The sequence below is a fragment of the Ceratotherium simum genome, chromosome 19 (assembly GCF_057802395.1).
Source record: "Ceratotherium simum simum isolate JZ-2026a chromosome 19, ASM5780239v1, whole genome shotgun sequence".
Lineage (NCBI taxonomy): Eukaryota > Metazoa > Chordata > Mammalia > Perissodactyla > Rhinocerotidae > Ceratotherium > Ceratotherium simum.
The window spans coordinates 20,409,046-20,421,496 of record NC_141918.1 but is presented as its reverse complement, the minus strand read 5'-3'; the positions used below and the strand labels follow the sequence as shown (position 1 = coordinate 20,421,496).

The window sequence follows — 12,451 nt, the reverse complement described above, 5'->3', positions numbered from 1 at the left end:
TGTAGAAAATGTACATCCTAGAGGAGTTTATATGTGTTTTTATCTCATCCCCTAAATACACTGGGGTAAAGGCTGCATTGGTATTAGTCTAAGAAAGCAACCCTTCCATCATCCCCATGCCCTACCCAAGTCACATAAATTAGTTCTTGATAGAAAAAAATCCCACGTGGCCCTGAGTCAAGAGCCATTTCTGAGGAAGGAATAAACTGTTCCTTCTCAATCTATAGACCACACTATACTTCAGATCACTGTTGCACTTTGACCTCATCCTTTATAGTCTGACTAAAGTACATTCTCTAAAAAGTTCAAGAGGGTTCTACATTCAGGTTAAGCAACTTCTACATTTATTGTTCTAATTTAGCATTAAGGTCTTTTCTGAAAATACACTGCAATTTTGATAAGATATAGCTCTCTTCACTGAGTCTTTCTGATCACCAGAAGTGGGTTTCCTTTGACTTTTCAACACACATGGGTTGGAGATGGAACACATAAATACCCCAGCACATTATTCAAATATCTCTATTCTATCTGCCAACAGTAGGAAGTAGCAGATCAGAGTACAGCTGCACATTTATTCAAATCTAGCTAATTGAAAATGATTTACTAAGGAGAAATAATTTACTAAAGTTCATGAATGGCAAACTTTCAAGGGATGAAAGACACTGAGGACTATGGAACTATTTTTGTGTAAGAAAAATATAATAAAACGCTTTAAAATGTTCAGAATAAGAATTAAAAAATGTAAATACATTACATATAATATATACACCAATTAATCCTAGTAGTAGTAATAAAAATAATGGAAGCCTCAAAGTACTGTAAAATTTAATAGAAACAACACGCAACTTTATTTTAAATAACATTAAGTCTGCCCATTAAGATCATAGTAGATAAACATTTAAACAATTTTTATTAATGAAATTAGACTTTTACATACAAAAATCAGCTATATAATTTTATTTACAAAAGTAATAAAAACTGTTATTTACTGTGGAAAAATAAGAACTATCTTGATAAATGAAAAAAATTTAATGCAAACAAAATAAAACAGAATGGGTTTCTTTTTATTTGCTTCATCGTCTCTTCTATTTTTATCTTCACAAATTGAGAAAGTCAGAATGATTTTATTTGCTTGTCTATGATCTAGTTTGACACAAATGTGGATTACTTTGGTATCTGCTGAATCATAAATAATAAGGTTCCTAAACAAAGATTGAATAAAAAAATTAGGTTGGGTGTTCAATATTTTGGAAGCTGAATAAACAAATAAAACTAATTGGAGTTTGAGGTCACAGAGAATTTGTCATTTTAATTCCTTTGCCCATATGAAAATATGTTAATAGAAAATTACCAATGGAAAAACATTTTTAAATTTATGTTACATTCCTATCAACTTTAATAATAATGCTTAGTCAGCAAGCATATTAATTTCTTTTGCACAGTATTACTATTTTGTCCAGAATTATAGTAGAGGTAGGCTGATCTTTGTATGCAAACATTTTAAAAGAGTTTTAACTGCCATAAAAGGAATTATATAAAATAGTATTTAATATCTGAGATTTACTATTATATTCAAACTCATTGAATTCCTTTTTGATATATAATAAATTGTTGCTTAAAATATTTGTTTGAAATGATTACTCCAAGGAACTATTTTAGTTACTTTTAACTACTAATAATCTTTAGAAAACAAGAATACTTTTTTATTTTTATAAGAGTTTCCATTTTTGGAAAAAAAAAATTCTAAGGAATTAAATGCACTTATAGATCTCCCTACAAAGAAGTATTAGGTGCTAGAGTGACTCCTGATATAAAAAATGAAATTAAGAAATGCAAACTGGGTTAAAGAAAAATACTTGTAGTAAATTTTTAGTTATTCCAATGTTCAAATGTGACTTATATCTATTAGCAGCAAATTTCATTTTTTCTCTCTCTTGTCAGCATCGTGTTTTACAATAGAGCACAGCAATGCCTGGGCCCCTCTGGTGTTCTTCTGCACCCGTAAAGGCATCCCTGAAGCCCCCCACCACATAAAAGTGCCCTCCTGTGGAGGAAAGGGGAGGCCCTCTATCTTCCAGAAATAAGAGCAAGAGCTTAGTAATTAAAAAAATGGCGTGCAAATTTCTGTATCTTAGATTTGTAGCATTCTCTATTAATTTTAAAATAGAATACACAATTTTCATTTTTGACATCAAAGGAGTTTTCTTTTTTAAAAAACATGACCATATTTTAAGTTTCTGCCTAATGTGTATAAATATAATAGTGTTATTTGAAATCTAGTAACACAACGAACGAGTCCTTTCCTAGAAAGAATTCAGAAAATTTATTCTTCATTCAGCATCTGGAAAGAAAATAAACTGAAATGTATACTTTTTAGAATTATAACGTGAAAAAAAATCTTCCATGGAGAGCTCAATTTACAAAAATTCACGTTTATAAGATTTACATTGAATACAACACTACTGTTATAACTGAACTGTGCAGGTGGGAGGGGCTATTAGTGGGGATCGAGGATTGTGAAGTGAGTATTTTTTTCTAACCATTCATCTTTGACTTTGGGGAAAAAAGTTCGCTAAATGACATAAGTAAATTAAGGTCGTTACTCTTCTGTTACAGATGATTTCCTGGATTTGAGAACAAGGTCTTTAATGGATGAAGAAAGTTCTTGAAGCTCTTTACGGGTAGTACTGGTGACATCTTCTTGTTCTTTGTCTAATTCATCACTCAAGGGATCATCTCCCTGCCCAGTCTTCTTATTTTGACTTACTAACTGCTTTACAACCAAACCTTGATACTTTACCAAAAGAGTATGCTGATCCTGTGAAAAGAGAAAGGAGAACATTTAATTTTCTGTGGAAGAGACAAAGTAGGATTTGTTCAACCAGTACACACTGAAGGTCTTCATCTTTACAAATCACTAGCCATATAAGTAGAAAGCTGAATTTAGCAAGGTCCTTGCTGTCAAGGAGTTTACAGTTTACAGGAGATAAAACATGAATACAGATATTTTTAACGTAAGCTGACTTAGCTAGGTTCTTTCACCATAGATACACTCAAAGTGATATGCAAGTTCAAAGCCAAACTACTTATAACTGAGGAGTTTCTCAAAAGAATTTGTGTAGGATAAGACTTTTCTGAGCTGGTCCTTGAAAGACAGGTTGAACCTGCATAAGCTGAAATGGAAGACTAGACACTATTATATCTTTTCCAAAAGGTTAATTTCCAAATTCAGAATATTCTTACCATGTATCTTATAGGATCCTGAAAGATTCTTTAACTATGCTGAGTTTTTAAAAATCAATCTCCTAATTCATTGTTCACATTCTTGGAAGGAGGAAGATGATGTTAACATGTTTTTGTGTCTTAGTGATTCATATCTATCCATTCAAAATATTCAGAATTTAAAAGCTTTAAAAGTTTCTAGTGCATTAAACATGTAATACCTCTGGAATTTTACTACTAAGAAAAGCAATGATCTGTGGGACACATCTTCCAGGTGCATGGAGCATGCTGTGGGTTGAGAACTGAAACAACAGAACTGATGTGAGGTGCAGAATAAGAGCAGGGTCTTCTGTGGCTTTTAGCTGTTCAGCCAGTGCTTGCCGATGCTGGAACAGTATCTGCCTAAACAAAAATAAAATCACACAAACACATTATCACATTTTAACAAGTTCTTACTAATTTCAGTTCTTCCCTTCTGCATTCATTTTTTGCTTCTCTAGTTTATCTAGCTCCATAAACATTTTAAGGGACCTTTTAAATATGGAATACAGACAAACATAACCCTAAATGGCATGGATAAACTAATACGCTAGCAAATGACAGAAAAAGCTACATAGCAGGGATACTCAAAGTAGGCTTTTTTTTTCATTTGTTGGGGATCAAACAGAAGTGCACTAATTTAAACAAGATTTCCTATAAAGAAAGTCTCAAAGCTAATAAAAAGTTCCCAGGCTTGACCAGCTATCAGATTAAAGAACTCTGCTACCTTATCAAGATGAGTCAGGGAGGGACACCTAAGTATGTGAAGACTGAATATGCTTGAAGGTTTACAGCCATTGGATATAACAGTTCTTTATGTGAGATTCAGAGTGTCAAATGCCAATTTCAGATATGAACTATCACACATCTAAGAATTTATTAATAATACAGATTAATTCAATGTTACCTTTCCCTTTTTTTGTCTCCCTTTTTCACCATAATATCACAAGCTTCTGCTGCAGAATCCAGACAAGAAAGAAAGTCTTCTATGCTCTGAAAAGGTATTTAATACCAAGATTTACTTTTATAAACAGGTTGTCTAAAGAAATACAGCCATTTAATACTGTTTTATAATTTTACATTCTGAATAGAATTTTTAAAAAGGTGATTGTGTCATTAAATTTGAAATCGTAACTTAGGACTAAAGAGCGTAAAATGCCCCCAGCTTGGTCTCCCCCTTTACCTCCCAAAGAAGTATCTGAGAGCAGAATACCAGTTTTAGATTGAGTTCACAATTATTTTGATAAAAATATACTCAAAGATCACAAATTCTAGCCCCAATATCTACATAAAATTAAACTTTACTTACCTTTTCATTCAGAGAGCTATGGAGCTTAGTGAGAGCTACTTTGGTTTCTTCTGATAATTTAGTTAAAATTTTTTTTCTTACCTATGGGGGAAAAAATTCTTTTGGGATTGTGCCTTTGACATGTGGTGGATATAAGATCAAACAAAACAAAACAAAACAAGTATATTTACTACTGTAATAGAATACTGAATAGAATTTATCTTTGTTCTTGAATTTTAGGTCTCAGACTAGGGATAAAAATATGCTAAAAACATTCTAAAATCAGAGAGCTAGCCAATAGCCAATCAGCCAGAGGACAGATGTAGCCATACCCCGTCCTGTGCTCCAACAGGATAAGAGGAAGATGAGAGGGTGACAGAGACAGAGAGACAGAAAGTGCACACGTGAGAGAGAGAGAGCAAGTGAGCCCACCATTCATCTTGTGGGGAAGAGAGAATTTGGGATAAGAGGCTACTCCCTCTCTTCTCCATTGGGGTGGGAAGAGTGTTTTATCCCTCTCTAATGCCAGGTGACGGGGGGCTCTGCTCATAAAGATCAAGGATGCCTATAAGCTAGGGGCCTTGTTCCACGGATGGATGCTTGTTATACTGTATTGTGTGTGGAACCTTTTCAGCATACCCCTCTCCACATAGATGTGTCTTGTGAAGTTTGGTGGCATTCTTGACCAGAGTCTGATGGATCCTTCTAGTGCAAAATTTCTGGAGGAGACTATTGGAATGGCTTGGCCAGCAGGGCCCTGAAGGTTATAGTGTGTCTTGTAAGACTGGGGCAACCTAATCACTCCCTGCCCCATGCCACTCCAATCTTTCTGTGGCCCTTGAGGGGCAGGGGCCAGGACCCCAAGTCGTTCCCCCAGCAGAGGCTGGCACAGAGGCAGGACACATGAGACTGTCCAGGAAGTTGGGGACTCACTGCTCAAGTTGAAGAAGGGAAGGGGGACAGTACCTTGCTGGGGTAGGAGGGAGAAATAAACATACCTCTGTCCGTGCTATGAGAGGGAGTCACAGGATGCTGAAAAACATCCCCCCAAAGCAACCTATGCCCCTATGTGGCAACAGCCAAATTGCGAGAGGCCAGAAGCATTAGACAGATTTGGTTTAGTTTAGATCAAACCCAGTGATATGCAGTCAGTCACATGAAGGCACTTTTGCTTCCTTCATTTTTCCTAAATCTCCAACATTAAATGGATCCAGAAGGATGAGGAAGAAGAGGAGGAGGAGGAGTCTTAGGGACAGACCACATCTTTCCTCCTCCTCTAGGCAGCTGGGAGCCATAGCTCTACATTGCAAGAACACAAGAGATGAGCTCTGAATTTAGTTTGAGATTAGAGTTTTAAAAAATAAACTGGAATTAGTCAAAATATTGAAATGAAATAGTGCCACTAAATGAAAATGACAGCAAAGTTATGGAATCTGTCCAGAACGCTGTTAAGGGACTTGCAACTCAGCAGGAAAAAGGGATGTGACATAATAACAACTGGGAAAAAATAAAACTGTTGCTTCCAAAGTAATTAAGCACCATTACTTTTAATAGACTGGTTATATTACCAATCCTGCTAGCAACCATATATACATAGTACTAAATTTGAACTAAAAATCCTACAGATTTTTTCCGTAAAACCTCTTTCCTGTTATTTTATTTTCCTTTGAGATTACTTCAGATGTGAGAAAATAAAACACGCTTAGATTTCAAAACAAAACACATTAAGAGTGGCAAGAAAATCACTAACATACTTCACTTGTAATGGCTGCAGGATCGTCTACCGCCATCATTAAATCTGAAGCTAAGAAGTTGAAAATGAGGTTAGTGATATCAGTACACACCGTCTTCAGCAAGTGCTTGGTGAGAGCAGCCTGCGTATCATCTGGAAAATAAAGGTGGTTTATTAAAATGAATGTCCAAAAACAATTATGAGAATCTATGAAAAAACAGTATTAAGTGTACCTGTAAAGAACTTCATTCCTTTTTCAAATAATCGAATATTATTGTAAAGGTTTGAAACCTCTTCTTGCAAGTCCTTGATTGTGCGCTTTCTGCCAGTTCCCGAGGCAGAAGTTGAAGACATGAATACTGAACGTACCACCTCGAGATAAGCTTTATTAAGAGGTCTGTGTACAAGATAAATATATTTAGTTTATTAAAACATACTGGATTTATGTAGGCAAGAAATTTTGCTTCTATAGAAATAACGCTTAAGAAAAGACCTCTATTTTTTTAAACAAATAAGATTAATTTGGAGAAGAGTTCACAAGAATTTGTCCTCCAATCCCAGGAATTATAATTTAAATGGATTATTTTTCTCAATTTTGAAGTACTCAAAAGTTACTGCACTAAAGACAACAAGAACGACAATAACAAAAGCTTCAATTCAGATTCAATTCAAAGCAGCTTTTAAAGTTAATTTGGAAAGTAGAAGACTATAAATCTGTTCCCCATCCTCAGGAATAATAAATTCTCAATTTCTAAAGTACTATAAAAGATAATATATTAAAAAAAAAACTTTTTTATGCTCAACAACTCAGAATAGATTATTTTAAAAATAGCAAATGATTAGTAGTAACTATTTCATCTTTTTAGATATGAAAATGTGATTATGTATTCACGCACAAAAAAATAGCCACTTAAATTTAAAATAAAAATCTCACTACAAAAGCTGTATTTCTAAATTCAAAAAGTTAGATGTACTAGGCTCCTGGACTGCATTTGTAGAAGCTAACACATTGGGACTAACTTGAGGGAAGACCACATTAGCTAATAACGGTCAAGTTATACACAATTTCTTTTACTTCTGTACAAAAATAAATTTAGCCTGGCTTATTTACAAGGCAGTGCTGTCTAAATTGATACTTTTTGAAGGCAGTTTGTAACTTTATTTTCTCCCTAAAAGTGTACTGTTTACTCTCTGTCAAATCCAGACAGAAAATGATCTTTTCTTTCTTTTAGATACCACTTTTCATGCTGTGGAGGAGACTAGCCAGTGATTAGTGCTGGTGTTTTTCTCCCAACTAGGACTGTGAGATGGGTGAATGAGGACACCTCCATGTTGTTGCATTTTATTTCCCATACTGCCTTGCCCAAAGCACTTAAATGTTTGTTGAGTTGAATTGTTTCTGTAGGCAAATAAAATCTGGAATTTGGTGGCTAGATTAAATTCTAAGCTTTGAAAAGAAAACACCTAAAATTATGTTTTCTATGATCTTGCTGAACATTTTACTTAATAACTCACTGAATCTCAATCATAAAACAGAAAAAATATGTTTTTATACTTGCTTTATTAAGTACTCGGCAAGTTCAGAAATAAACTCCTCAGGGGCATCTTGTATGTGTTTTCTTAAAAAATCTTCAATCTCATCCTGGAACATAAAAGTGATCTCTGGCTTCTTCTTTACTATAATAGAAATGAGCAATGGGAAAAAACAACAACAGAAACAAATAAGCAATCTAGAAGCAAATAAGGTTTATTAACATATTTAATAAGATGGTTATTCATTCACTGCCTACCAGAAAGACTGATATTTTTGTCATCAAAATTCCCAATGTCAAACAGCAATAACTAATGAAAACAATTTTAAAAATAGGATATATAGTGGCAATTCTTTTGAGTAATAATTTTCTAACTTCATTTAAAAATGACTGTTTTCTAGAAGTCAATCAGAAAATAATAAAGATGATTTTCCCCTGATCTAACTTGGATAGATGCAAACAGTTGAAATCAAAACAATCAAGTAGATGGAAAAAAATCCTTTAGGAAAGAATACTTTCTCTTTGTTGAACAATGGATACCGAGCAAAATTTCCTTCTTTATAAAAATGAATATTTACTAAAAATCAAATCATCTTTATAACTTACATAAGATCTTCAGGAAAAGTCTTTATAATCATGTGAACCATAATTCCAGTAAAATTAACCCAAAAATTGTCTTTTTGGAAAGGCATAGATAAAAAAAACCTCATAATTTTATACCCATAATTTATTTTTGCCCTCACAACAATAATTCTACACCAAGGAAAATTTGTATGCAGCTACTGTAATGAAAATAATTGTTAATTGTAGAAATGTCACGACTACTCACTTACTTGGAAAAGTATGGGCTGCCGACAAAGAAAGCTAACAATGTTTCCATTACTAATTGTAAAAGTATAGAAGTGATTATTTCCAGCTAAATTAGGTTATTGCCTCTAAAAGTGAAACCTTAGAAATAAAAATAAAATAGCTCAAAAATCAATTTTCACTATGCATGAAGATCTAAGTAGTTGAGATCACAGATTCAGAACAGACAAGTACTACTCGTCCTTTCTGAGATCTGCCATCCATTCCTGATCTTTCACACCAGTTTCCGATTTCTGTCTGCTTCCTGGATGCATTTTACAAGTTATTAAATTGTATTTCCTTCCAGTAATCTTTCACACTGAATTGATCCTATATTTTAGCTGAGAACCTAATTACATCCCCCATTTCAGAGATTACAACTCAATCCTTTCTCAAAAGCACTGAAATTGCCTTTTTCTTTTTTAGGTAGAATGGTTTTACTACTTTTATAGCTTCTCTCCATAATCTATGCACAAAAGGAGTATCACATGTCTCATTTAACAATTACTTAAGGCTGCAGATATTAGAGAAGTATTTTCTTAAATGCCCCTTCACTCCTACCCCTAGTACATCTGGGGAATAGAGAAATCCATTTATCAATGAAAAATTAAAACCCACATAGGATAGTCCTAATACAGTTTAAAATAAGGGTAGAGCTAGTAGTTCCTATGAAGATACTTTCCCTGTAACTAATATTGTTTTATGCATGTCAAGAACAGTAACTATTTCTGCCTATCTTCGGATACTTTGAAGACAGATCTTAAGCAATTGTGCTGTTACAAGTAGTAGCCCATTAACAGCTGAAGGCAAGTCATTTGATATCCACAGCTCCAGCCTATACAAAATGAACTCTGTGGAAGAGGTAAAATAAAAATCTCAAATTATCATCATCTCAAGTTCTTTTTTTCTTTTTGCTGGGGAAAAGAAGGAAGGAGGTATTATAGTTTTAAGTTAATTTTTTTAAACAGAAACATAAAAAATCAATTTCATTTAGAAACACAAAGTAAGATGTCTCTTACTAACTTACTTAACCACACCAAACATTAACAAGTCTAGGAAAAGAAAGATGCATATACTTAATTCTCCCGCTTAGATAGAAGCGACCAACCAATTAGGTGTTACCATAAAAATTAAACATGTATATAAGTAATGTTTCCTACTTAAATTTGCAGAAATCCACTTTTCATAAAATATTATCATTTGTTTCACATGGCAGTGGGAGACCATAAAAATAACCATGCAAGCTGAAACTGTGCAGTGTTCTTAATAAACAATGGGAAAATTTACGATTGTTCTGTGACCTTTAAAAAATGTTTGTGAAAATATTAAAAGCTTTTACATTGGTTATAAATGTATAGGGAAATGAAAAATAAAACTAATATTTATAATTTAGTACACTATAATTTAGCTCATCAGAAACATTGAGAATGAAAGTGTTTTCTTTCTTTGTAAAAAACTTATCAAGAATAGTTTGAACAGTGCTTGCCTTCTCATCTTGTAACTTACAATATATAGCAAGCATCTTTTCTATGCTTTGGCAAGTTGTCATACTCCTTTTTTAACTCTGGATCAGCTTCCAACATTTTATCCTTTGCCCTTCCAATGTCATGAAACATCTGAGAATTCCTTTAATGTGCAGTTTTTTGCCAACTTCACATCCTCTAAGACATTTTCATCCTTTCTGTCACAACCACTTTCCTCATTTACGTCAGTAAGTGTGCCTTCACCAAGTTCCTCTGGCTGCATAGCTAGTCTCTTGAACAGCGGTAATGTCAACATTCCCACGGTCAGCTATTTCTTCTATAACTCTGTTTACTCCTGATTCATATTTTATTTCCAGTGTTATGGCTTTTCATTTCTTTGCTGCATTTTCATCTTTGTTGGTCAATTCCCTCTTTTGGTTATCCATTTTTGTAAAATATCACATGTATTTATCACTGGGAGCCAAGGAGGCAGCACAACTACATGCTTTGTTGTCTGTGCGTAAAGCGAATAGAAGATGCACGGTGATAATCACTGACAAACTTTGAAATAAGTGATGCGACTGTCATAGACCATGATGCACATCTGTTATTTATGTGCTGATATGTGGACTGAGGAGCTAGTAGCGAAGTTTATACTTTATGCGGTTACTCACAGTGAATGTATCTTGGTAGCTGAAATTTGAACCATCTTGTTGGGGCACAGTATCATTAAACTAAACTGTGGTAAGTGAAACTTGTGCCCATTGAAGCTGTGCAAAGCAAGGACTTCCCATATAAGCATATACACCTAATTACATGCATCTTAAAAACAGATGTTAAAAAAGTCAGGTACATACAAAGGAAAAGTAAAATAAAGCTACACACCAGTGTGAGATGATTCATCATCACTATCATCATCTTTTCTTCCTTTCTTCTTGATTTTTTTAATTTTGTACTCTCTGGCATTGCCACCGCCTCCTCCTCTCACACTTCCACTGCCCTCTAGTGGAAAATGACACTAGTTAGTATTACCTCACTAGATTACTAGTTTTAGAAAATGATGACACTATATTGTTATATTTAATTTTATAGCAGAAAAAAGCCAAATAACTAAAAAAACTTTTAGCTGCTTTTTAAACTTGAAGTTTCTTTATTAAAATAGAAGTTTAATAAATTCAATCAATAAAAAATTAATAAACAACAAAATATGAAATCTCTTGAATTTAGGCAACTCACTTAGACAGCCTGCCTGCTCTCACTGCAATCTCTTCCTCCTTCTCTAATGCACCTCTTTTCTGGAGCTTTGACTGACTTTTTCTTGGCCAAACCCATTCCTTTACCTCCTCTTCTACCTTCCCTAAAAGAAATGTGCCCTCAATTGTTCATCTCTGTTACCACAGCCTCATTAATATTCCTGATTATAATACGTCACAAATTTAATTATACTTGGTTTTGTTTTCTCAGTTGAAAGATTATTACTCAAGTTTATAGGAGACATCCTGACTTGCCCATCACCCGACCAGATAATGAGTTTCTTGAGAGCAGGGAGCATGTCTCAGAAGAGTTTGTATCCTTGGGGTTAATGCAACAACAAGTGCTCAAGAAATGCTGACCAGGAACATTAAACTGGTTAAGTAGAAAAATATTGTTCTCAATTACCTATTGAATAAATGAAGACTAAAAAAACCACAAATTATAAAACAAACTCAAACACTGTAAATAAAAGTAAAAAAAGTTATTGAGGTATTTCTCTGCTATTAGATACTTACATTTAAAATATCTATACAATAAAGTAGAATACTAACCTAACGATGGGATTGAAACACTGAAAAATATTTAAACTATATTTCTTCATAGAAGAGTCATTTTTTCAATGAAATAAAATCATTTGCATAAAGATCTTTTTCTCAATATTAAGTAGAATTCCCTTAGATATCATCATATCCTATAATTAAAAGTTCTATTAATTTATTTTCCCTTGCTTTTATGATAGAAAAATACAATTTTCAAAAGCATAAGTCTAAAGCAAATATGCTTTTTACACTTGGTAATAAGTTTCTGTGGAGAAGACTTTCTTGTTTGACATTATTCCATACACTGTAATTAAACTATTACAATACAATAGTACTATCACTGAGAATAAAACACCAGACGACCCTTAATTTTTAGAAGGAAATAAAACAGACTAGTTATACTGACATAAGTGCAACCAATTGATTAATGTGAATTTTTAACTATATCTCCAAATAATATAATAAAATATGCATGGCTGTGAATACTACTATGATTTATTGGAGTAGTTTGTGATAGTTTTCCCAGAAGAATAGAG

The 12,451-nt window shown here is 33.5% G+C and overlaps 1 protein-coding gene across 2 annotated transcripts in view; it reads right to left on the bottom strand.

Moving 5' to 3' along the window:
* Window positions 1-824: 824 nt before the first annotated feature.
* UFL1 (UFM1 specific ligase 1) overlaps window positions 825-12,451 on the bottom strand; it is a 39,038-nt gene continuing 27,411 nt past the window's right edge. For both annotated transcript variants that reach the window (XM_004422133.3, XM_087443903.1), the window contains 8 exons: window positions 11,008-11,124; window positions 7,841-7,958; window positions 6,515-6,678; window positions 6,304-6,434; window positions 4,571-4,651; window positions 4,169-4,254; window positions 3,444-3,624; window positions 825-2,818 (listed from right to left, as the gene is read on the bottom strand). In XM_004422133.3, the coding sequence (XP_004422190.1) occupies window positions 2,600-2,818; window positions 3,444-3,624; window positions 4,169-4,254; window positions 4,571-4,651; window positions 6,304-6,434; window positions 6,515-6,678; window positions 7,841-7,958; window positions 11,008-11,124 (1,097 nt within the window). In that variant the 3' untranslated portion in view covers window positions 825-2,599. The remainder of the gene's footprint in view (window positions 2,819-3,443; window positions 3,625-4,168; window positions 4,255-4,570; window positions 4,652-6,303; window positions 6,435-6,514; window positions 6,679-7,840; window positions 7,959-11,007; window positions 11,125-12,451) is intronic.